The 27,101-nt window shown below is 44.6% G+C and overlaps 2 gene segments (V, D, J or C); one reads left to right on the forward strand and one right to left on the reverse strand.

Moving 5' to 3' along the window:
- LOC115787898 (Ig kappa chain V-III region MOPC 321-like) overlaps positions 1-27,101 on the forward strand; it is a 63,284-nt gene that overhangs the window by 20,466 nt on the left and 15,717 nt on the right.
- On the reverse strand, positions 1,603-11,896 carry LOC115787900 (immunoglobulin kappa variable 2D-28-like). The segment is given in 3 exon segments: positions 1,603-1,679; positions 11,189-11,497; positions 11,704-11,896. Coding segments are annotated over 3 exon segments (435 nt in total).

The raw sequence follows: 27,101 nt of genomic DNA on the forward strand, positions 1-27,101 counted from the left end.
AAAGTTTGTGAGTCGTGAAGTGTGTCTGCTGTCAGCTCAGTAGTGATGCCTGTGTAAATGAGGAGAACATCTCTGATGGAACGTGAAGGAAAAATGCAGCAGATCTAATTAAAGCCTCACACTCGGCTTTGGTGCTTCATTTTGAGTCGTTTAGGTGAAACTAAAGTGAAGCTTTTCTCTGTGGTTGTGAAACCTGTCTGTTTTCATGGTTGGTGAGCTCAGAGGGGGAAGTGAAACACTGAAGACCAGTTTGATTCAGTCTGAGGAAGACCAGCAGAACCAGCTGCAACCAACAGGGTGGAGTTTCTCTTCTCTTTGCATGAACTTTCTTGTCTCTCTGTTTCCTCCTGCAGTGGGTCGAGTCGTCCCCACCCTGACGGTGCTGCCCCCCTCCAGAGAGGAGCTGCAGCAGGGGAAGGCCACGCTCATGTGCCTGGCCAACAAGGGCTTCCCCTCAGACTGGAGTCTGTCCTGGAAGGTGGACGGCAGCAGCAGCAGCAGCAGCAGCTGGGAGGAGAGCAGGAGCCCCGGGGTGCTGCAGAAGGACGGCCTCTACAGCTGGAGCAGCACCCTGAGGCTCCCTGCAGACCAGTGGGAGAAGGTGGGCTCTGTGACCTGTGAGGCCACCCAGGGCTCCCAGGCTCCGCTCTCACACACACTGAGGAGAGACCAGTGTTCCCAGTCCTGAGCTGACTCTGCTACTGGTTTCCCTCTGCCACTGCTCTCTCTCTGCAGGTGTCTCTGTCATCATCTCATCTTTGTTTTGGAATGTTCATCATTTCACTGTTTGACACAATAAAGATTCATTCAAAGAAATTCTGCTTCCTGTGGTCTTTCTAACATCCACACTGAGAAACTTTGACCACAGCTACACTTGTTCTTCACTGACAGCACGACTACATCAGCGTCTGTTCTTCTTTTATTTCCAGCTCCAATCCTACGCTCCAAAATCATTTTCAGCACAACTTCATGAGTTTGTATTTGGAGGATTTTAGCAGCACTGATTATGGCTGCCACACAGAAACTGCAGGTCCCTTCACTCAGGAACCTTCCTGTTGCTGCACGTCTTCAACTAACATCAATACTGCAAGTAACACATGTAAAACAGGATATCGATGCAAATGTGTTCTGAGTAATTATGCAGCACATTAGTCATCAATCACACCTGCTCTCCTCCAGAGAGGAGCTGCACAACTCTGGAGAGTTTTGGTAGAACGTAAGGTATATCCTTATTTTCCTAAACATCCAAACTCACCAACACACTCAATTATTCACATGTATACAGCGTGCGTGAATCCACATGGTACAAACATCAACAACATCCACTCCCACATTACTGAGGAGTCTCGCATACTCAGATCCTCTGAGCTCTGCAGGTCTATTTTCCTAAGTCCTTGAAAAGGGTCCTTCACATCTTCCCTTCACCTCACTAACACTTCCTGCATAGGAAGCAGATTTTAATCCAGTCTGGAGGTTTATCAAACTCTTAAAAGTCTGAAACATATCAGCATATTAGCAAGTTACAGAAGAAGATGGAGACCCAAGCAGGAGCTCACACCATGATCTGCAACACTTCTCAGAATCAGAATCAGGATCAGAATCGCTTTATTGTCAGTATATGTCAAATATAATGAAATTACAGGTTCTTCTCTTCTTGTGCAGCATATAGTACAGAATACCTAAAGCAGAATAAATAAAGTATAATACGACATATTAAGACCCAGGACACGCTGGAGAGATTATGTATCTCGGCTGGCCTGGGAACGCCTTGGGGTCCCCCCGGATGAGCTGGAGGAGGTGGCTGGGGAGAGGGAAGCCTGGGCTTCTCTGCTTAGGCTTCTGCCCCCGCGACCCGGCCCCGGATAAGCGGAAGAAAATGGATGGATGGATGGATGGACGACATATTAAACACTTTGTACACATATGTTTAAATTATATTTACACAACTGTGGAATTATTATTTACACAGCTGGGAAAATATTAAAATAATAAATATGCTTATTGGGAGTATGAATATGGATGTGTATGAGTGAAAGCAGCATTAGCAGCAGTTTGTTTGGTATTGCAGAGTATAATCTGAATTATTGCACATGATGTAGCAGGGTGAATGACCACATCATCTTCAGTTATTTAATGTCCTGATGGCCAAAGGAAAGAAACTGTTTCTTAGCCTGGATGTGGGGGCTTTCATTGACCTGAATTGTTTGCCAGAAGGCACCTGTTCAAACAGGTGATGCTCTGGGTGGGAGGGATCATTGAGAATGGTCGTGGACCAGCAGTTTTTTTAATGAGAACATCCAGGATGATTGTTTTGAAGGCTGAACTAAAGTCTATGAACAGCAGTCTGACACAGGTCCCAGGTTGTTCCAGGTGGCTCAGCGTCGATTGGAGGGTGAGGGTGATGGTGTCCTCGGTGGAGCGGTTTGCCCTGAAGCCAAACTGATGGGGGTCAAATGCTGTGGGGAGGCAGTCTTTGATGTGGCTTGAGACTAACCTCTCAAAGCATTTCATCACTGATGTGGGCACGATGGGCCTGAAGTTGTTCAGACTGCTGCTCGTGGCTGATGTGAGGCAGGCGGGGATGTGGGCTCGGGTCAGGGACAGCTTGAATAATCTGGTGAAGACATCAGTGAGTTTGCTCAGTTTGGTTCATCATTATTTTTGTGAATCTTCTGATTTCTCAGTGTGAATTATGAATTATGGGACGTCATTGGCTCCTTTCCTTTGATGGAGGCCCAGCGTATCCGCGGCTCAAGAAGGTAATGAAGCAGCTTTGAAGCATCTTTATTTTACTTGCCTGCTGTTTGGGCTGCTATGCTGATGCTTCCAGGTCACTTCAGCCAGTCAGGTAAACACAGGAGGTCATTTCTGTGACTGTTAGATGGTGAGTCATGGAGCAGCCATCCTTCACCTGTTCTCTATGTTTCTTTGCCTGCCTGGTTCCACTTCTGCAGTCTCACATAAACATGTTTTTTTTTTTTTTTTTTTTTTTTTTTTTTTTTAGCCTGTCATGTCTGGTAGATCTTGCAAGCAGAACTGTGATCTGAATGCGTTGTTGTGCCAAACATATTTGCTATTTCAAGATGAGCTCTATAGGTTCTCAATAGGCTCTTCTTGTTGATGTTTTAACCCTTTATTTTATTTATCTGAGTTATTTTTCCACATACTATGTAACAGCCAGAGCTGACAGGCTGAAGAAGAGGAAAATAAAGAGAAGAAAAAGGGAGAGAGAAAGGGAGCAAAAAAAAGGGGGAAAGAGCACAAGTCTATTAATCAGATACTTCATCACTTTAACATATAAAAAAATACTATCAATACTTGCAAAACTAAATTTGTGTGTGAAAAACAAAACTAACAAAGCATGTTACGCACACCAACAATTTTGTTGAGTTGTGATTGAGTGGGCGTTTGTGTCTGTGTCATGTTTGTGTCTGTGTCATGGAACGTACTTACTAATGGGGGCAAAACGCTGCAGCTCCACCCATTAGAAGCCAGAGGCAGGTATGGAAAGCCCCCGGAACCCCAGGCCACCAGCAGCCCACCAAGAGCCAGGAAGACCCCCGGCCACTCAGTCCAAAGACAACCGCACACCTACCCCAGCAGACGGGAGAGGGTGGGCTCAGACGGAGCCCCCCCAGTCGAGGAGCGAGGGCTCCAGGGAACCCAAGGTGATGAGAAGCCAGCCCCCCCCCAGCGGCCAGCCCCCTGCACTGGCCGGCGGCAGGGCTCCCGGGCCCACGGCACCCAAGGACCGCCCGACCCTCCACAGAGCCCCCCCCCACGCCGAAGAAGCCAACGCAGCCCCGCACCGCACCCCCAAGGGGGGCAGGCCAGCACCCACGCCAGAACACCCAGCCCCACCCAGGAACCCCGAGGCACCCCCATCCCAGGGGGGTAGGGGGGAGGAGGCAACCAGCAAGGAGCGGCCAGGAGGCAAGGCACAAGGCCCCGACCCAGGTCCCGCCATACCTACCAACACACCCAGACACCCGTGTACACATTTATACACAGATACTCATACATGCCCATACATACTTACCCACACACAGATATGCCATACATACACATTCACTCACCCACCCATACTCACGGAGACGGTGACAAATACACAAAGACACACATTCATCCATAGCTACCCACCCTCTGAAGGCGGGGCAAGTGGAAACCACCCCAGGGCCAACAGCGACCCCAGGACGCCACCAGCCCGGTCCCCAAGGAACCACCCGACCCCTACCCCGGGCGAGACGCAAGAAATCGGGGTGTAAGATGACCCATCCACCCCTCCTCCTCCCCAACTTGTAGGTCTATGTGTTAATGTTTGTGAGTGAATGAGGTGTATAGGGTGCAGTTAAAATTGAGGGGACAGTTATGCCACAAGCGCCAACTGTTAGTCGTCAGTGCTTGCCCACACTGCCCCCCCCAAAACCCTCCATGTCTAAAGTGCAAATAAAATTTGGAGACAGACAGTGACGAGGATCCGAGTGGGGCCACCTCAGCGGCCCATCTCATCAACCTCTGAGTAACATGCCTGCCCCAAAGGTCCTATGTGTATCAGGTTGTAAGTGTGTATGTGTTGTGAGTTATAATGACTAAAGTGCAATTAAAACGGAGAGGCAAGTGGTGGTGCAGCTCTCCACGTGGCCTCTCCATCCTACATCTGTGAGTGATGTGTATTCTGTGTGTGTGTGTGTGTGTGTTTGTGTATGGGGAGGGGGAGGGGGGGGGGGCATATGACCAGGAAGAATCCTGGAAGAAGAGAGCCAGCTGTCCGCTGGCTCAATAGGCACCCCGACCTCCCACACCCCAGCACAGGGCAGGGGGAGGTGAGCCCGGGGCCGCGGTGACAGCATCCCGGAGCACTGCAGCACCCGAGGTTGGCGCCCTCGCCCCCACCGCAGAGGGCGGCCCGCTCCTCCTAGATGCCCATTCACTCAACAATAGACACAAACAGGCGACAGGACATACTGGCCTGGGCATGGAAATGCAGTGCCCAGTCCCCCCCAACCACCCCACCGCGGCCCCATCCCCCACCCCACCCCCCTGCAATGCAGGCACCCCAGGGCCCCAAAAGCGTAGACCGGACATCCCGACGTCAGGCCAACCCACCCCACCCGGCGGCGCGGCCGGGACAGCAGAGGCCCCCCCCCCGCCCGGGGGGGCCCCCCCGGCGCCGGCGCGGCCCCAGCGCCGGGGCCCCAGACCCCAGCCCCCAAGCCACACAGGGAAGACCAGCCAACCGACCGAGGGCCGGCACCACCCCCCCAAGCACCCCGCCCACACCCCAGGACCGAAGGCAGCACCATCCAAGCCCCCACCACCATCAACCAGGACAGGCACACAGACATCACCAGAAGGTCGCCCCAGGACCCCAGCCTCAGGAGGCTACCAGCTACCCAGGCCCCCGGTGTCCCCCCCCACCCCCCCACAAAGCACATCAGGAGCAGAGCCCGCAGCCCACCACCCCCACTAAGTAATGGAGCTGAGCAGTGGGAACCAAAGAGAGTCAAATTCCTCCAATTTGTTTTTAGAAGAAGCAGACATTCTCTCTAAACTAACATGATCTACTAATAAATTTCTGTACTGAGTAATACATAGTTTATTTTTTGTCTTCCAGTTCATGAGGATCATCTTCTTAGCGATGCACAAGGCAGTAAGAACTATGTGTGATATATTTAACTCCATAATTAATTCACTGACATCACCTAAGATGCATAGTCTGGGGGAAGTTGGGATACGACAGCTAAACCATGTGGATAGATCTTCACAAATCCTCTGCCAAAATCTCTGAACTGGTACACAAGACCACAGAGCGTGTAGATGATTATCCTCTGAATTGCTTGTACAGTGGGTGCATATGTTTGAGTGTGTAAGGCCCATTTGGAACATCCTTTGTCCAGTGTATTATGTTCTATGGAGAATCTTATATTGTACAAGTTGTATTTGGGGTCTTTTAGTCATTTTGAAGATATTTAAACATATTTCTGTCCATAAATTTTGATCCAGGTTGACAGAAAGATCACGCTCCCATTTTGTAATTGGGAGGGAAACTGAATCATCAGTTTTTATTAATAATTTATATAATTTTGATAACAATTTTGGGGTACAGAGGTTAAGAAATTCTGTTACCCAAGTAGGCATTTCTAGATTCAATTGATTAAGGTTAAATCTTCCCTGTAGGAAGGACTTAACTTGTTGATATTCCAGAAATCTACCGTTGCCAATTCTATATTTTGATATAAGTTCTTGGAACGTGATAAAATTTCCATCTTGGATAATATGTTCTAAGTTATTTATACCCTTATCACGCCATAACGGAAAATTCAGCATTTTCTTTTTCTGACAAATATCTGGATTGTTCCAAATCGGTGTTAGTTTACAGGGGATGAGTGAAGACTTAGTTATTTTTAAAAATTCCCACCAGGCTGTCAGAGAGGTATTTATACTAAGGACTTTATAGCAGTTATGATGTTTAATACTGGAACTAATGAAAGGTAAATCTGAGATTTTTATTTTTCCACAAAACGCCTGTTCTAGATCCAGCCATGGGTTGTCTAATGAATTGGATTTGATCCACTTTGAAATATACTGCCATCTACTGCTTAAGAAATAGTAATAAAAGTTTGGTAATTCCAGACCTCCACTTTGTTTTGGCTTTTGTAAAGTTTTTAAGCTTATTCTTGACGGTTTGTTTTTCCATAAAAATTTTGAGATGTTTGAATCTAGTGACTTAAACCAAGGAAGAGTAGGTTTATTAGGGATCAATGAAAATAGATAATTAATTTTTGGTAAAACCATAATTTTAATGGCAGCAACTCTCCCCATGAGTGATATAGGTAAACTGTTCCAACGTGTGAGATCATCCTCTATTGTTTTTAATAAGGGGATATGATTTAATCGTACCAAGTCTGAGAGCCTGGCGGAAAAATTTATGCCTAAATATCTAATATTTCCTGACTTTAGTGGGGTCCTAGAGGTTCTCTGGAAATTACAATTCAGAGGCAAAACTGTTGATTTACTCCAATTGATAGAGTAATCAGATATAGATGAGAACTTATCTATCAGTGTGATAGTCTTCAAAAGAGAGCCTTGTGAATTCCCAAGGAAAAGTAATACATCATCAGCATAAAGGCTAAGTTTATGGTCCATATTTTCAGTTTGAATCCCTTTAATATTTACATTTTGACGGATTGCTGCTGCTAGCGGCTCAATGAAAATTACAAAAAGAGAGGGAGAGAGTGGGCAGCCCTGCCTAGTGCCCCTCTGCAGACTGAAACTTTGTGAAATGAGATCATTTGTCCTAACACGTGCATTCGGAGAGCTGTGTAGTGTTCTGATCCAGTTTATAAAGGATGAACCGAATCCAAATTTTTGCAGAACTGCTAGTAAGAATTTCCAATTTACCCGATCAAATGCCTTCTCTGCATCTAAAGACACGATTGTCGTCTCTAATTTGTTAATAGAACAATAGTCTATTATATTTATCAGTCGACGTGTATTATTGGCTGAGTGCCGACCCTTGATAAAGCCTGTTTGATCTGGATGTATAATAAATGGAGTAATACTTTCTAATCTTTTGGCAAGGGCTTTGCAAATTATTTTAAGATCTACATTAATGAGAGAGATTGGCCTGTAGCTGGATGGGAGTGTGGGGTCTTTGCCTGGTTTAAGAAGCAGGCTAATGTTAGCAGAGTTTAAGGTTGGAGATAAGATGTGGTCATTCTGAATCTGAGTTACCATTCTGAAAAAAATGGGAGCTAGCTCAGACCAAAATTCTTTATAAAGCTCGGCTGGAAAACCATCTGGGCCTGGGGCTTTATTATTTGGGAGATGCTGTAGGGCTTCACTAAGTTCAGACAATGAAAGAGGCAAATCCAGAGCTGCAGCCTGGCTGTCATTTAGTTTTGGTAGACTTATATTATTAAGAAATTCTTCAATTTCAGTATCAGATGGGTTAATCTGTGGTGAATATAAGGCTTCATAGAAGTCTTTGAAAGAGTTATTTATTTGTTGTGGGTCATGAGTAATAATACCAGTTGAGTCTTTAATAGAAAAAATAGCTGTTTTTTCTTTATTCAGTTTTAATTGCTTGGCCAGGAATTTTCCAGATTTATTTCCATGCTCAAAGTTTTCCAAATGCAGCCTCTGCAACATAAATTGTGTCCTTTTATCAATTATTTCATTTAGCTCCAGTTTCAGTTTCCTCAGGCTGATAATTGTATGTTCTTGTGGTGAAGCGGCATAGGCAGTTTCTAAAGATTTAATTTTTTGTTCTAATTCTAACACAAGTGCTTTTTCTTTATTTTTCCTATGCGAGCAGTAAGATATTATTTTGCCCCGCATTACTGCCTTTCCTGCTTCCCAAAGAACACATGGTGATATTCCTGGAATATCATTATATTCTAAGTATGCTGACCATTCCTTTTTGAAATAATGATGTATTAAATCTCCAGTTCCTGATTGGTGGTGTGACTCTTTTCTGTGTCAGAGACATAGACACCGGTGCATGATCGCTAATAGTGATAGGGTGAATCTGAGTGTCTGTGATATCCATCATTATGGAGCTGCTAACTAAAATGTAATCTAAGCGGGAATGAGATTTGTGTACTGGTGAGAAAAAACTATAATCTCTCAAAGTAGGGTGATGTGAACGCCAAGCATCGCAAAGACCAAAATCCTTCATGTACTGTTTAAGAATGTCTGCAGACTGCCAGTTCCTCTGACTCACTGCTGTACTGAGCCTGTCAATATCTGCATAAAGTACCAGGTTGAAGTCTCCTCCTATTACAAGTGTGGTGTCAGAGTGATCTGAGAGTGAAGTGAACAAAGCATGAAAGAAGGAGGGGTCATCAACATTTGGTCCATATATACTAACAATACATAAATCTGTATTCTGTATAGATAAATTAAGTATTATAAATCTACCTTCAGGGTCTATTGTACTGTTGCTAATGTTAAAGTTTATCTTCTTGTTAATCAATATAGCTACACCTCTTTGTTTGGAGTTATAGCAGGCTGAGTACGTGTGAGGGAACTGTGGAGAGGAAAGAGTGAGCACAGATGTTTTGGACACATGTGTCTCCTGTAGAAAAACAACATCTGCTTTTAAGTCTTTTAACCGATTAAAAATTTTTAGTCTCTTTTCCCTCGAACCAGCCCCGTGCACATTCCATGAGACAAATCTGAGTGTGCTCATATTTAAACTAACTGATGGACTGTTGTGTGCTCACTAAGGATGTGTGTGTGTGTGTACATATGTTCTGTATGTTGGCGTGTGCCCTTTATATTGATGTGTGCTGTGTATGTGCGCTGTATGTTGGTGTGTGTGCATCTGCGCTGTATGTTAGTGTAGTAAACTGTAGCATTGTAAGTGACGTAAACATATTGCTGAGTGCAGAAAGAAAAAAGACGTGTAAAAAGTGACCTAAGTGACATAAGAATGAAATTAGATGAGGGGAAAACAAAACAGAACAAACAAACAAACAAACGATCACGGCACTATGCTGACTCGTCGGCGTTAATGGTACTACTTAGACAGATTTAGACTATTTAATGGTACTGTTTAGATGGTTGAAAAAAAAAACTCAGAAAAGAACGTTAATATGGACACAGATCACCTGATCGATCAGCAGAGCCATGGCGTGGTGTTTTTGTCTCGGTAAAGCTGTCCGTTTACATACAGTTTGTCCACGGCGATGACAGCCCGGGAGCCTCCCTGCATGAACTTCTTCCGGATGGGGAATAGAGCCTTGCGTCGCTCCAGAATCTCCTTTGGAAACTGGTCGTTGACGCTGAAGTCCGTCCCTCTCAGCTCCCGGCCGCGGCTCTTCACCAGCTCTTTTTCTTTGAAGTGTTCGAATTTGGCCACGATCGGTCTGGGTCTGCGTGCTCCGGGTCGCTTCCCTCCCAGGCGGTGGACTCTATGGAAGGCGATGGTCTTCACGGCGTCCTCCGGGAGCTTCAGGTGAGTTTGGATAAATTCCTTCACTGTAGCCTCCGGGTCCTCCTCTGCCTTCTCCGGGATACCTGAAAACACAAGATTTTCTCTCATGGTGCGGGCCTGAAGCTCGATAATCGATTCTTTAATTTTCTTATTTTCTTCTGAGAGCCGGGTCGTTTCCTCGGTGAGGGAATTCACCGACTCTCTGAGGACAGCGTTTTCAGCAGCCAGTGTTTCCACCTGATGCTGGCTGAACTCGACTGACTCCCGCAGGGCCTGAAACTCCTTGTGAAGGATTTCAACCAGGGCCAAGCGGGCGTCAAAGCTGGACAATTTGTTATTAATGGACTCCAGAATGTCCACAATATTGGTGGTGGGTGGCGAAGTTGCCTCTGGGGAATCTTCTGGGCGGCTTCTTTTTGTGGACGGCGTTGCTTTGCTGGTGGAGGGAGTCGGCGTCTTGTCTGTTTTCCCCATGACGACTCGCTCAAAACACCCTTCGATGTACCGCAGCAAACTATCCAGGTCCTCTTCACCGTCCTCCAGATTGTTGAAAATAATTTAAGTTAGGCTAAGAAACTACCTATATTTTTTAGTTTTAAGCCTGTCTAGTTATAAATTGGCGAAGAAAAAAAAAGGCTAATCACGCAAATGTTTGCTGATAGAGTCACGCCGCCATTAACGATATTGCCGAGATTCACAAAGTCTCGCGTGACTACAGCATAATATATATAGTATAAACATGTTTATATACCTGCTGTTTCCTCTGTGTGTGTGTGTGTGTGTGTGTGTGTGTGTGTGTGTGTGTGTGTGTGTGTGTGTGTGTGTGTGTGTGTGTGTGTGTGTGTGCGTATGTTTATAATACCTTGTGGGGACAATTTTCCTGACATATACTACGTTGTGGGGACCAATTGCTCCTTGTGGGGACTGGAACCTTGTCCCCACAAGGGGAAACCCTGTTTTTGGGTCAGGGGTCAGAGTTAGGGCTAAGGTATGAATTGAGTTTAGGTTAGGGTTAGGGTTAGGAATGTGATGGTTAGGGTTAGGAAAAGGGTAAAGGTAAGGTTTAGGCTGTAGAAATGAATGGAAGTCAATCGAAATTCCCCACAATTGTGTGTGTGTGTGTGTGTGTGTGTGTGTGTGTGTGTGTGTGTGTGTGTGTGTGTGTGTGTGTGTGTGTGTGTGTGTGTGTGAGTCTGACTGAGGGAGGTTTTTGTATGAGTGTTTTTCACTGTGTGACTGTAAGTTTACCGTGCACCCACTGATGGGTCTGACAGTAATAAACTCCTGCATCTTCAGCCTGAACTCCTGTGATGGTCAGAGTCAACTCAGTGTCAGATCCTCTTCCACTAAAACGATCTGAAACTCCACCCTGGCGACCTGTGGCTTTATAGATCAGGAGTTTAGGAGCTTCTCCAGGTTTCTGAAGGTACCAGTGAAGCCATTTGTAACCATCCATATTAACACTTGAACTGGATCTACATGTGATGGAGACGGTCTGTCCTGCAGCAACAGGCCGAGCTGCAGCAGACTGAGTCAGGATGTTTTGTCCTGATGAACCTGGAAGAGATGACAAAGAGGAGAAGGTTACTGAGACACGTCCAGCTTGGAGAACGATGATCAGCATCCAAACAGAACAGGATCATTTCTTTAACACGGAGAACCGATGGAAGGAGGTCAGCGCTGCTTGTTTCAGTGTTTCTCCAGAACATCATTGTGGTGACCCTGACTGCATCCTGAAGCAAAGCTTTCACAGAGAGTCTCACCCTGAATGAGGAGCCCCAGGGTGGCCAGCAGCAGAGTCAGTGACATCATCATCATCATGGTGCTCTGAAAGGCCTCTGATCAACGCCGGCCTCTTAACGGCTCGGAGCACAGAGGCAGGAAACACATGCAAACAGAGTCAGTCAGCTGCAGCCGTCCTCAGCTCATCACCACGTTTCCTCCTCACTGCTGGGAGAAACGCTTCGACCTACTTAGATATGAAAATAATAAATAAAATAAAACTATTTTTATGCATCAGGTTAATTTTTTTAATCACTGAGCAGTTTTTAACCTGATAGAAACATATAATATTAATTAAAATTATATCAGACATTTTTCCATGTTCCAAAATGAATTTTGTTTTTAATTAAAGTTTTTACATTTTGAAAAATATTCAGTGTACCTGAGATCAAAATCTGTATGCACTACAAATGGTCACACAACAGTTTATTCATTATTAATAATTTTTCCTGGTGGGGTTTCTTCCTCTGTTTTCACAGTGCTATTAAACATTACCTTCTCTTTTTAAACTGTTATATTTACCTCATACACCGTTCTCCCACTTTGGCCTCATTTGAGCTCAAATACAAGAAACATGAAGACAAAATATTTTGAACATATTTAAACTCTTTGAGCTGTGGCTCTGCTTATTTTGGACACAGACAAAAATTAATCTGTCAGCTGTGGACCTTTTTTAGTCTCATTATTAATATGCATTATTACTTTATGAGTCAAGATTTCTGTTTTTCATCCATTTCATCAACCAGAGGTCCTCACTGTTTCCTTCCTCTCCTTCCCAAATATCTGGTCCTGCATCTCATCTCAGTTGAAATCACAGCTCTGTTGTTGGTGTTTGTGGTGATGATGAAGACAGAGACAAGAACATCATTTGAGGGAATGAATGAGTGGACTGTTTTACTGGTGATCTTCTCTTCATCTGAGGAAAATATCTTAATGTATCAGTGTGTGCAGTATCTTCCAGCTGCAGCAGTCAGTTCAGGTTCTCTTGAGTGAAATCAGTCCCAGATCCTCTGCATGAAAAATAACCTGGAGTCGTCTGCTAATAGGAGACTCAGGTGCATGGAGGGACTGGGATCTGTGGGTTGGCTCCTGGCCAGGCCCCTCCTGTGTCTCCCCAGTGCATTGCACCTCATTCTCCCACTACAAAAATTTCATTTGGGCCTTCCACAGCTTTCTGCATGTGCACTTCATGCTTGTGGTCAACCCAGTTCCAAGGGTCATTAACCTTTGGTCCGTATTTCTTTAAGGCTTTCTGTAGTTTATTACTATTACTAGACTTCTCGTCAATGTACACTCAGCACCCCATCTTGACAGAAAGAAACAGAAATGTAGAAATTTTTGCAAATTTATTAACAAAGAAAAATTGAAATATCACATGGTCATAAGTATTCAGACCCTTTGCTCAGTATTGAGTAGAAGCACCCTTTTGAGCTAGTACAGCCATGAATCTTCTTGGGAATGATGCAACAAGTTTTCCACACCTGGATTTGGGGATCCTCTGCCATTCTTCCTTGCAGATCCTCTCCAGTTCCATCAGGTTGGATGGTCAACGTTGGTGGACAGCCATTTTCAGGTCTCTCCAGAGATGCTCAATTGGGATTAGGTCAGTGCTCTGGCTGGGTCAGTCAAGAATGGTCTCAGAGTTGTTCTGAAAAGACTCCTTTGTTACTGTATCTGTGTGCTTAGGGTCATTGTCTTGTTGGAAGGTGAACCTTTGGCCCAGTCTGAGGTCCTGAGCACTCTGGAAGAGGTTTTCTTCCAGGATATCTCTGTACTTGGCTGCATTCATCTTTCCTTCAATTGCAACCAGTCGTTCTGTCCCTGCAGCTGAAAACACCCCCATAGCATGATGCTGCCACCACCATGTTTCACTGTTGGGATTGTATTGGGCAGCTGATGAGCAGTGCCTGGTGTTCTCCACACATACCGCTTAGAATTAATGCCAAAAAGTTCGATCTTCGTCTCATCAGACCAGAGAATTTTATTTCTCATAGTCTGGGAGTCCTTCGTGTGTTTCTTGGCAAACTCTATGCAGGCTTTCATATATCTTGCACTGAGGAGAAGCTTCCGTCGGGCCGCTCTGCCATAAAGCCCCGACTGGTGGAGGGCTGCAGTGATAGTTGACTTTGTGGAACTTTCTCCCATCTGCCTGCTGCATCTCTGGAGCTCAGCCACAGTGATCTTTGGGTTCTTCTTTACCTGTCTCACCAAGCCACTTCTCCCACGAGTGCTCAGTTTGGCTGGACAGCCAGGTCTTGGAAGCGTTCTGGTCGTCCCAAACTTCTTCCATTGAAGGATTATGGAGACCAATGTGCTTTTAGGAACTTCGACCTCATGATTCTCATTTGCTCTGACATGCACTGTGAGCTGTGAGGTGTTATATCCACGGGTTTCTGGAAGAGCACAAGTAGGCTGCCATGACAGACTGCTACTTCCGTTGTTCGGTTTTATACTTCCGGTTACCCAAAGTCAGAGCCAGAGTTAATGACAAAATTCGGTTACTTTGTGCTGTAACAGGCGGCTTTATTAGTTGGAACATGAGCTCGGATTCAACTTGTGCTGTTGTCGGTTGTCACTACATCAGTCTGTACATTTTTTCAAATCATTTTATTCTGTAAATTTGTTCTTTTCCCCCCAAATTATACTACCCAGTTGCACATCCTATTACTGTATTTTTTCCTTATGTTTTAAGTTTTCCTTTAATGTACAGCCTCTTATTTTTTTACGTTATTTTATTTATAGTGTGACACTACAGCATACAGCCTACACAAAGCTTAAACAATGCCTGCCTTCATGTAAACACGTAGCAGTTAGCAGGATGACAGCTGCGTGTCTCCTCGATCACAGCCTTCAGCCAGTCCAGTGTTTCTGTTTCAGTGATCTGAACACTCTGATATCCAGATCAGTGATTTACCTTCCACAGAATAGCTGCAGCATCACTACATGATTTCCCTAATCAGTGATACAGGAACAGCTGACTGTCTCCTCCACTCCACTTTCCCTTAGCATGACCCATGCTAACGATTAGCTTGGCCGATGCTCTGGTTCGGCTCTACAGCTGCTTTAAGGAAAACAACGTTGCCTTGTTTGTTCAGCATTACTTTATTGATTTTATTGCTTTGAAGGTAATCTGGTGCTCTTATAATTACGCGATTTCCCCACCATCAACACTTTAGGAAAAAACAAGGTAACTGATAATGTGGATGTAGCTGACTTTAATTTCATGTCATTTACACAGGTGACGGGTGAGGCACTGTTACCTCGCTGCTTTTTAAAACATCCTTGCAATGCTTCCACCTCTGATGTGGTACCATTTAGGCCAGGTAAAAGAAACTGCAGTGTTAAAATGTTAAACTGAACGGCAAGTGTGTAAACCTGCAACCGTGAACAACAGCGCAAACAGAAATAAACAACCGGTTTCCGCTATGAATTATGGGTAGTGGGGCGGAGTCAGGAATACTGTGGATAGACAGGTGTGTGCCTTTCATAATCAAGTCCAATCAGTTTAATTAAACACAGCTGGATTCCAATGAAGGAGTAGAACCATCTCAAGGAGGATCAGAAGAAATTGACAGCATGTGAGTTAAATATGACTGTCACAGCAAAGGGTCTGAATATTTATCACCATGTGATATTTCAGAATTTCTTTTTTTTAATGAATTTCAAAGATTTCAACATTTCTGTTTTTATCTGTCAGGATGGGGTGCTGAGTGTACATTAATGAGAAATAAAATGAACTTTTTTGATTTTAACTGCAATGAAGCAAAGAGTAGAAAATTTAAAGGGGGTCTTTATTGAGTCCCAGAAACCTTGAAGTTCGTATGTATCAAAACATTTTCTGCTGTAGGCTATGCTGTAGGATGCTGTAGGCTATGCTGTAGTCACGCGAGACTTTGTGAGTCTCGGCAGAATTGCCAATGGCGGCGTGATTCCATTTGCAAACATTTGAGTGATTAGCTTTTTTTCCGCCAATTTATAAAGTAGACAGGCTTAAAACTAACAAATCTAGATAGTTTTTTCAGCCTAACTTAAATTTTTTGCAGCAATCTGGAGGACGGTGAAGAGGACCTGGACAGTCTGTTGCGTTACATCGACGGGTGTTTTGAGCGAGTCGTTATGGGGAAACCCGACAAGACGTCGACTCCCTCCACCAGCAAGGGAACTCCGGCCACGAAAAGAAGCCGCCCCGAAGATTCCCTAGAGGCGGTATCGCCACCCACCACTAATATTGTGGGCATTCTGGAGTCCATTGACAACAAGCTGTCAAGCTTTGACGCCCGCTTGGCCCTGGTTGAAATCCTCCACAAGGAGTTTCAGGCCCTGCGGGAGTCAGTCGAGTTCAGCCAGCATCAGGTGGAAACACTGGCTGCTGAAAACGCTGTCCTCAGAGAGTCGGTGAATTCCCTCACCGAGGAAACGACCCGGCTCTCAGCTGAAAATAAGAAAATTAAAGAATCGATTATCGAGCTTCAGGCCCGCAGCATGAGAGAAAATCTTGTGTTTTCAGGTATTCCGGAAAAGGCAGAGGAGGACCCGGAGGCTACAGTGAAGGAGTTTATCCAAACTCACCTGAAGCTCCCGGAGGACGCCGTGAAGACCATCGCCTTCCATAGAGTCCACCGCCTGGGAGGAAAGCGACCCGGAGCACGCAGACCCAGACCGATCGTGGCCAAATTCGAACACTTCAAAGAAAAAGAGCTGGTGAAGAGCCGCGGCCGGGAGCTGAGAGGGACGGACTTCAGCGTCAACGACCAGTTTCCAAAGGAGATTCTGGAGCGACGCAAGGCTCTATTCCCTATCCGGAAGAAGCTCATGCAGGGAGGCTCCCGGGCTGTCATCGCCGTGGACAAACTGTATGTAAACGGACAGCTTTACCGAGACAAAAACACCACGCCATGGCTCTGCTGATCGATCAGGTGATCTGTGTCCATATTAACGTTCTTTTCTGAGTTTTTTTTTTCAACCATCTAAACAGTACCATTAAATAGTCTAAATCTGTCTAAGTAGTACCATTAACGCCGACGAGTCAGCATAGTACCGTGATCGTTTGTTTGTTTGTTTGTTCTGTTTTGTTTTCCCCTCATCTAATTTCATTCTTATGTCACTTAGGTCACTTTTTACACGTCTTTTTTCTTTCTGCACTCAGCAATATGTTTACGTCACTTACAATGCTACAGTTTACTACACTAACATACAGCGCAGATGCACACACACCAACATACAGCGCACATACACACGTACACATCAATATAAAGGGCACACGCCAACATACAGAACATATGTACACACACACACACATCCTTAGTGAGCACACAACAGTCCATCAGTTAGTTTAAATATGAGCACACTCAGATTTGTCTCATGGAATGTGCACGGGGCTGGTTCGAGGGAAAAGAGACTAAAAATTTTTAATCGATTAAAAGACTTAAAAGCAGATGTTGTTTTTCTACAGGAGACACATGTGTCCAAAACATCTGTGCTCACTCTTTCCTCTCCACAGTTCCCTCACACGTACTCAGCCTGCTATAACTCCAAACAAAGAGGTGTAGCTATATTGATTAACAAGAAGATAAACTTTAACATTAGCAACAGTACAATAGACCCTGAAGGTAGATTTATAATACTTAATTTATCTATACAGAATACAGATTTATGTATTGCTAGTATATATGGACCAAATGTTGATGACCCCTCCTTCTTTCATGCTTTGTTCACTTCACTCTCAGATCACTCTGACACCACACTTGTAATAGGAGGAGACTTCAACCTGGTACTTAATGCAGATATTGACAGGCTCAGTACAGCAGTGAGTCAGAGGAACTGGCAGTCTGCAGACATTCTTAAACAGTACATGAAGGATTTTGGACTTTGCGATGCTTGGCGTTCACATCACCCTACTTTGAGAGATTATAGTTATTTCTCACCAGTACACAAATCTCATTCCCGCTTAGATTACTTTTTAGTTAGCAGCTCCATAATGATGGATATCACAGACACTCAGATTCACCCTATCACTATTAGCGATCATGCACCGGTGTCTATGTCTCTGACACAGAAAAGAGTCACACCACCAATCAGGAACTGGAGATTTAATACATCATTACTTAAAGAAGAAGATTTTATTAATTATTTCAAAAAGGAATGGTCAGCATACTTAGAATATAATGATATTCCAGGAATATCACCATGTGTTCTTTGGGAAGCAGGAAAGGCAGTAATGCGGGGCAAAATAATATCTTACTGCTCGCATAGGAAAAATAAAGAAAAAGCACTTGTGTTAGAATTAGAACAAAAAATTAAATCTTTAGAAACTGCCTATGCCGCTTCACCACAAGAACATACAATTATCAGCCTGAGGAAACTGAAACTGGAGCTAAATGAAATAATTGATAAAAGGACACAATTTATGTTGCAGAGGCTGCGTTTGGAAAACTTTGAGCATGGAAATAAATCTGGAAAATTCCTGGCCAACCAATTAAAACTGAATAAAGAAAAAACAGCTATTTTTTCTATTAAAGACTCGACTGGTATTATTACTCATGACCCACAACAAATAAATAACTCTTTCAGAGACTTCTATGAAGCCTTATATTCACCACAGATTAACCCATCTGATACTGAAATTGAAGAATTTCTTAATAATATAAATCTACCAAAACTAAATGACAGCCAGGCTGCAGCTCTGGATTTACCTCTTTCATTGTCTGAACTTAGTGAAGCCCTACAGCATCTCCCAAATAATAAAGCCCCAGGCCCAGATGGTTTTCCAGCCGAGTTTTATAAAGAATTTTGGTCTGAGCTAGCTCCCATTTTTTTCAGAATGGTAACTCAGATTCAGAATGACCACATCTTATCTCCAACCTTAAACTCTGCTAACATTAGCCTGCTTCTTAAACCAGGCAAAGACCCCACACTCCCATCCAGCTACAGGCCAATCTCTCTCATTAATGTAGATCTTAAAATAATTTGCAAAGCCCTTGCCAAAAGATTAGAAAGTATTACTCCATTTATTGTACATCCAGATCAAACAGGCTTTATCAAGGGTCGGCACTCAGCCAATAATACACGTCGACTGATAAATATAATAGACTATTGTTCTATTAACAAATTAGAGACGACAATCGTGTCTTTAGATGCAGAGAAGGCATTTGATCGGGTAAATTGGAAATTCTTACTAGCAGTTCTGCAAAAATTTGGATTCGGTTCATCCTTTATAAACTGGATCAGAACACTACACAGCTCTCCGAATGCGCGTGTTAGGACAAATGATCTCATTTCACAAAGTTTCAGTCTGCAGAGGGGCACTAGGCAGGGCTGCCCACTCTCTCCCTCTCTTTTTGTAATTTTCATTGAGCTGCTAGCAGCAGCAATCCGTCAAAATGTAAATATTAAAGGGATTCAAACTGAAAATATGGACCATAAACTTAGCCTTTATGCTGATGATGTATTACTTTTCCTTGGGAATTCACAAGGCTCTCTTTTGAAGACTATCACACTGATAGATAAGTTCTCATCTATATCTGATTACTCTATCAATTGGAGTAAATCAACAGTTTTGCCTCTGAATTGTAATTTCCAGAGAACCTCTAGGACCCCACTAAAGTCAGGAAATATTAGATATTTAGGCATAAATTTTTCCGCCAGGCTCTCAGACTTGGTACGATTAAATCATATCCCCTTATTAAAAACAATAGAGGATGATCTCACACGTTGGAACAGTTTACCTATATCACTCATGGGGAGAGTTGCTGCCATTAAAATGATGGTTTTACCAAAAATTAATTATCTATTTTCATTGATCCCTAATAAACCTCCTATTCCTTGGTTCAAGTCACTAGATTCAAACATCTCAAAATTTTTATGGAAAAACAAACCGTCAAGAATAAGCTTAAAAACTTTACAAAAGCCAAAACACAGTGGAGGTCTAGAATTACCAAACTTTTATTACTATTTCTTAAGCAGTAGATTGCAGTATATTTCAAAGTGGATCAAATCCAATTCATTAGACAACCCATGGCTGGATCTAGAACAGGCGTTTTGTGGAAAAATAAAAATCTCAGATTTACCTTTCATTAGTTCCAGTATTAAACATCATAACTGCTATAAAGTCCTTAGTATAAATACCTCTCTGACAGCCTGGTGGGAATTTTTAAAGATAACTAAGTCTTCACTCATCCCCTGTAAACTAACACCCATTTGGAACAATCCAGATATTTGTCAGAAAAAGAAAATGCTGAATTTTCCGTTATGGCGTGATAAGGGTATAAATAACTTAGAACATATTATCCAAGATGGAAATTTTATCACGTTCCAAGAACTTATATCAAAATATAGAATTGGCAACGGTAGATTTCTGGAATATCAACAAGTTAAGTCCGTCCTACAGGGAAGATTTAATCTTAATCAATTGAATCTAGAAATGCCTACTTGGGTAACAGAATTTCTTAACCTCTGTACCCCAAAATTGTTATCAAAATTATATAAATTATTAATAAAAACTGATGATTCAGTTTCCCTCCCAATTACAAAATGGGAGCGTGATCTTTCTGTCAACCTGGATCAAAATTTATGGACAGAAATATGTTTAAATATCTTCAAAATGACTAAAAGACCCCAAATACAACTTGTACAATATAAGATTCTCAATAGAACATACTACACTGGACAAAGGATGTTCCAAATGGGCCTTACACACTCAAACATATGCACCCACTGTACAAGCAATTCAGAGGATAATCATCTACACGCTCTGTGGTCTTGTGTACCAGTTCAGAGATTTTGGCAGAGGATTTGTGAAGATCTATCCACATGGTTTAGCTGTCATATCCCAACTTCCCCCAGACTATGCATCTTAGGTGATGTCAGTGAATTAATTATGGAGTTAAATATATCACACATAGTTCTTACTGCCTTGTGCATCGCTAAGAAGATGATCCTCATGAACTGGAAGACAAAAAATAAACTATGTATTACTCAGTACAGAAATTTATTAGTAGATCATGTTAGTTTAGAGAGAATGTCTGCTTCTTCTAAAAACAAATTGGAGGAATTTGACTCTCTTTGGTTCCCACTGCTCAGCTCCATTACTTAGTGGGGGTGGTGGGCTGCGGGCTCTGCTCCTGATGTGCTTTGTGGGGGGGTGGGGGGGGACTCCGGGGGCCTGGGTAGCTGGTAGCCTCCTGAGGCTGGGGTCCTGGGGCGACCTTCTGGTGATGTCTGTGTGCCTGTCCTGGTTGATGGTGGTGGGGGCTTGGATGGTGCTGCCTTCGGTCCTGGGGTGTGGGCGGGGTGCTTGGGGGGGTGGTGCCGGCCCTCGGTCGGTTGGCTGGTCTTCCCTGTGTGGCTTGGGGGCTGGGGTCTGGGGCCCCGGCACTGGGGCCACGCCGGCTCCCGGTGGGCCCCCCCTGGCGCGGGGGGGGCCTCTGCTGTCCCGGCCGCGCCGCCGGGTGGGGTGGGTTGGCCTGACGTCGGGATGTCCGGTCTACGCTTTTGGGGCCCTGGGGTGCCTGCATTGCAGGGGGGTGGGGTGGGGGATGGGGCCGCGGTGGGGTGGTTGGGGGGGACTGGGCACTGCATTTCCATGCCCAGGCCAGTATGTCCTGTCGCCTGTTTGTGTCTATTGTTGAGTGAATGGGCATCTAGGAGGAGCGGGCCGCCCTCTGCGGTGGGGGCGAGGGCGCCAACCTCGGGTGCTGCAGTGCTCCGGGATGCTGTCACCGCGGCCCCGGGCTCACCTCCCCCTGCCCTGTGCTGGGGTGTGGGAGGTCGGGGTGCCTATTGAGCCAGCGGACAGCTGGCTCTCTTCTTCCAGGATTTTTCCTGGTCATATGCCCCCCCCCCCCCCCCCCTCCCCCTCCCCATACACAAACACACACACACACACACACAGAATACACATCACTCACAGATGTAGGATGGAGAGGCCACGTGGAGAGCTGCACCACCACTTGCCTCTCCGTTTTAATTGCACTTTAGTCATTATAACTCACAACACATACACACTTACACCCTGATACACATAGGACCTTTGGGGCAGGCATGTTACTCAGAGGTTGATGAGATGGGCCGCTGAGGCGGCCCCACTCGGATCCTCGTCACTGTCTGTCTCCAAATTTTATTTGCACTTTAGACATGGAGGGTTTTGGGGGGGCAGTGTGGGCAAGCGCTGACGACCAACAGTTGGCGCTTGTGGCATAACTGTCCCCTCAATTTTAACTGCACCCTATACACCTCATTCACTCACAAACATTAACACATAGACCTACAAGTTGGGGAGGAGGAGGGGTGGATGGGTCATCTTACACCCCGATTTCTTGCGTCTCGCCCGGGGTAGGGGTCGGGTGGTTCCTTGGGGACCGGGCTGGTGGCGTCCTGGGGTCGCTGTTGGCCCTGGGGTGGTTTACACTTGCCCCGCCTTCAGAGGGGGGGTAGCTATGGATGAATGTGTGTCTTTGTGTATTTGTCACCGTCTCCGTGAGTATGGGTGGGTGAGTGAATGTGTATGTATGGCATATCTGTGTGTGGGTAAGTATGTATGGGCATGTATGAGTATCTGTGTATAAATGTGTACACGGGTGTCTGGGTGTGTTTGTATGTATGGCTGGACCTGGGTCTGGGCCTTGTGCCTTGCCTCCTGGCCGCTCCTTGCTGGTTGCCTCCTCCCCCCTACCCCCCTGGGATGGGGGTGCCTCGGGGTTCCTGGGTGGGGCTGGGTGTTCTGGCGTGGGTACTGGCCTGCCCCCCTTGGGGGTGCGGTGCGGGGCTGCGTTGGCTTCTTCGGCGTGGGGGGGGGCTCTGTGGAGGGTCGGGCGGTCCTTGGGTGCCGTGGGCCCGGGAGCCCTGCCGCCGGCCAGTGCAGGGGGCTGGCCGCTGGGGGGGGGCTGGCTTCTCATCGCCTTGGGTTCCCTGGAGCCCTCGCTCCTCGACTGGGGGGGCTCCGTCTGAGACCACCCTCTCCCGTCTGCTGGGGTAGGTGTGCGGTTGTCTTTGGACTGAGTGGCCGGGGGTCTTCCTGGCTCTTGGTGGGCTGCTGGTGGCCTGGGGTTCCGGGGGCTTTCCGTACCTGCCTCTGGCTTCTGATGGGTGGAGCTGCAGCGTTTTGCCCTCATTGGTAAGTACGTTCCATGACACAGACACAAACATGACACAGACACAAACGCCCACTCAATCACAACTCAACAAAATTGTTGGTGTGCGTAACATGCTTTGTTAGTTTTGTTTTTCACACACAAATTTATTTTTGCAAGTATTGATAGTATTTTTTTATATGTTAAAGTGATGAACTATCTGATTAATAGACTTGTGCTCTTTCCCCTTTTTTTTTTTTTTTTTTTTTTGCTCCCTTTCTCTCTCCCTTTTTCTTCTCTTTATTTTCCTCTTCTTCAGCCTGTCAGCTCTGGCTGTTACATAGTATGTGGAAAAATAACTCAGATAAATAAAATAAAGGGTTAAAACATCAACAAGAAGAGCCTATTGAGAACCTATAGAGCTCATCTTGAAATAGCAAATATGTTTGGCACAACAACGCATTCAGATCACAGTTCTGCTTGCAAGATCTACCAGACATGACAGGCTAAAAAAAAAAAAAAAAAAAAAAAAAAAATAATATCTTACTGCTCGCATATGAAAAATAAAGAAAAAAACACTTGTGTTAGAATTAGAACAGAAAATTAAATCTTTAGAAACTGCCTATGCTGCTTCACCACAAGAACATATAATTAACAACCTGAGGAAACTGAAACTGGAGTTAAATGAAATAACTGATAAAAGGACACAATTTATGTTGCAGAGGCTGCGTTTGGAAAACTTCGAGCATGGAAACAAATCTGGAAAATTCCTGGCCAACCAATTAAAACTAAATAAAGAAAAAAACAGCTATTTATTCTATTAAAGATTCAACTGGTATTATTACTCATGACCCACAACAAATAAATAACTCTTTTAAAGACTTTTATGAAGCTTTATACTCACCACAGATTAACCCATCTGATACTGAAATGGAAGAATTTCTTAACAATATCATTCTACCAAAACTAGATGACGATCAAGCTGCAGCTCTGGATTTACCTCTTTCATTATCTGAACTTAGTGAAGCAGTACAGCACCTCCCAAATAATAAAGCCCCAGGTCCAGATGGTTTTCCAGCCGAGTTTTATAAAGAATTTTGGTTAGAGCTAGCTCCCATTTTTTTTCAGAATGGTAACTCAGATTCAGAGTGATCACATCTTATCTCCAACCCTAAACTCTGCTAACATTAGCCTGCTTCTTAAACCAGGCAAAGACCCCACACTCCCATCCAGCTACAGGCCAATCTCTCTCATTAATGTAGATCTTAAAATAATTTGCAAAGCCCTTGCCAAAAGATTAGAAAGTATTACTCCATTTATTGTACATCCAGATCAAACAGGTTTTATCAAGGGTCGGCACTCAGCCAATAATACACGTCAACTGATAAATATAATAGACTATTGTTCTATTAACAAATTAGAGACGACAGTCGTGTCTTTAGATGCAGAAAAGGCATTTGATCGGGTAAATTGGAAATTCTTACTAGCAGTTCTACAAAAATTTGGATTCGGTTCATCCTTTATAAACTGGATCAGAACACTACACAGCTCCCCAAATGCGTGTGTTAGGACAAATGATCTCATTTCCCAAAGCTTCAGTCTGCAGAGGGGCACTAGGCAGGGCTGCCCACTCTCTCCCTCTCTTTTTGTAATTTTCATTGAGCCACTAGCGGCAGCAATCCGTCAAAATGCAAATATTAAAGGGATTCAAACTGAAAATATGAACCATAAAATTAGCCTTTATGCTGATGATGTATTACTTTTCCTTGGGAATTCACAAGCTTCTCTCTTGAAGACTATCACACTGATAGATAAGTTCTCATCTATATCCGATTACTCTATCAATTGGAGTAAATCAACAGTTTTGCCTCTGAATTGTAATTTCCATAGAACCCCTAGGGCCCCACTAAAGTCAGGAAATATTAGATATTTAGGCATTAATTTTTCCGCCAGGCTCTCAGACTTGGTAAGATTAAATCATATCCCCTTATTAAAAACAATAGAGGATGATCTCACACGTTGGAATAGTTTACCTATATCACTCATGGGGAGAGTTGCTGCCATTAAAATGATGGTCTTACCAAAAATTAATTATCTACTTTCACTGATCCCTAATAAACCTTCTATTCCTTGGTTCAAGTCACTAGATTCAAACATCTCAAAATTTTTATGGAAAAACAAACCATCAAGAATAAGCTTAAAATCTTTACAAAAGCCAAAACAAAGTGGAGGTCTGGAATTACCAAACTTTTATTACTATTTCTTAAGCAATAGGTTGCAGTATATTTCAAAGTGGATCAAATCCAATTCATTAGACAACCCATGGCTGGATCTAGAACAGGAGTTTTGTGGAAAAATAAAATCTCGAATCTACCTTTCATTAGCCCTAGTATTAAACATCATAACTGCTATAAAAGCCTTAGTATAAATACTTCTCTGACAGCTTGGTGGGAATTTTTAAAAATAACTAAATCCTCACTTATCCCCTGTAAGCTAACACCGATTTGGAACAATCCAGATATTTGTCAGAAAAAGAAAATGCTGAATTTTCCGTTATGGCGTGATAAGAGTGTAAATACTTTAGAACATATTATCCAAGATGGAAACCTTATTACATTCCAAGAACTTATGTCAAAATATAGAATTGGCAACGGTAGATTTCTGGAATATCAACAACTTAAGTCCATTTTACAGGGAAGATTTAACCTTAATCAGTTGAATCTAGAAATACCTACATGGGTAACAGAATTTCTTAACCTCTATACCCCAAAATTGTTGTCAAAATTGTATAAATTATTACTGAAAACCGATGATTCAGTTTCCCTCCCAATTGCAAAATGGGAGCGTGATCTTTCTGTTAACCTAGATCAAAATTTATGGACAGAAATATGTTTAAATATCTTCAAAATGACTAAAAGACCCCAAGTACAACTTTTACAATATAAAATTCTCCATAGAACACACTATACTGGACAAAGGATGTTCCAAATGGGCCTTACACATTCAAACATATGCACCCACTGTACAAGCAATTCGGAGGAGAATTATCTACATGCTCTGTGGTCTTGTGTACCTGTTCAGAGATTTTGGCAAAGGATATGTAAAGACCTATCCACATGGTTTAGCTGTCGCGTTCCAACTTCCCCCAGACTATGCATCTTAGGTGACATCAGTGAATTAGTGATGGAGTCAAATATGTCACACATAGTTCTCACCGCCTTGTGCATCGCTAAGAAAACTATCCTTATGAATTGGAAGTCAAAAAATAAACTATGTATTACTCAGTACAGAAATTTATTAATAGATTATGTTAGTTTAGAGAGAATGTCTGCTTCATCTAAAGATCAATTGGAGGAATTTGACTCTCTTTGGTTCCCACTGATCAGCTCCATTACTTAGTGGGGGTGGTTGGCTGCGGGCTCTGCCCCTGAGGGGCTTTGTAGGCGGTCGGGTGGGAGCTCTGGGGGCCTGTGTAGCTGGTAGCCTCCTGAGACTGGAGTCCTGGGGCGACCTTCTGGTGATGTCTGTGTGCCTGTTCTAGTTGATGGTGGTGGGGGCTTGGATGGTGCTTCCTTGCGGTCCTGGGGTGTGGTCCGGGGTGTTTGGGGTGATGGGTGCCGGCACGGGGACGGGGCACCGTATTTCCAACTCAGGCCAGCATGTCCTGTCGCTTGTTTGTGTCCATTGTTGAGTGAATGGGCGTCTAGTGAGAGTGGGCTACCCTCTATGATGGGGGCGGTGGCACCAGTCTCAGGTGCTGCAGTGCTCTGGGATGCTGTCACCATGGCCCCGGGCTCACCCCTCCCTGCCCTGTGCTGGGGTGTGGGAGGTCGGGGTGCCTACTGAGCCAGTGGACTGCTGGCTCTCTTCTTCCAGGTTGGGTGGGGTTTTTTTTTTTTTTTTTTTTTTTTTTTTTTTTTTCTTCCACCTTCCTGGTCTTACCCCCCCTGGGGGCTGCGGCGCGGGGCTACATTGGCTTCTTCGGCGTGGGGGGGGGGCCCTGTGGGGGCTCGGGCGGCCCTCGGGTGCCGGGGGCCCTGGGGCCCTGCTGCCGGCCGTGCGGGGGGCTGGCCGCTGGGGGGGGGCTGGCTTCTCGTTGCCTCGAATGCTCTGGTGCCCTTGCTCCTTGGCTGCTGGGACTCCATCTGAGACCTCCGTCCTCCGTCTGCTGGGAGGGGTGTACGGTTGTCTTTGGAATGAGTGGCCGCGGGGCTTCGTAGGTCTTGATGGGCTGCTGGTGGCCTGGGCTTCCTGGGATTCTCTTTGCCTGCCTCTGGGTTCTGATGGGCGGGGCTGCGGCTTTCTGCCTTCAT

The sequence above is a fragment of the Archocentrus centrarchus genome, chromosome 11, assembly GCF_007364275.1.
Source record: "Archocentrus centrarchus isolate MPI-CPG fArcCen1 chromosome 11, fArcCen1, whole genome shotgun sequence".
Classification (NCBI taxonomy): Eukaryota; Metazoa; Chordata; class Actinopteri; order Cichliformes; family Cichlidae; genus Archocentrus; species Archocentrus centrarchus.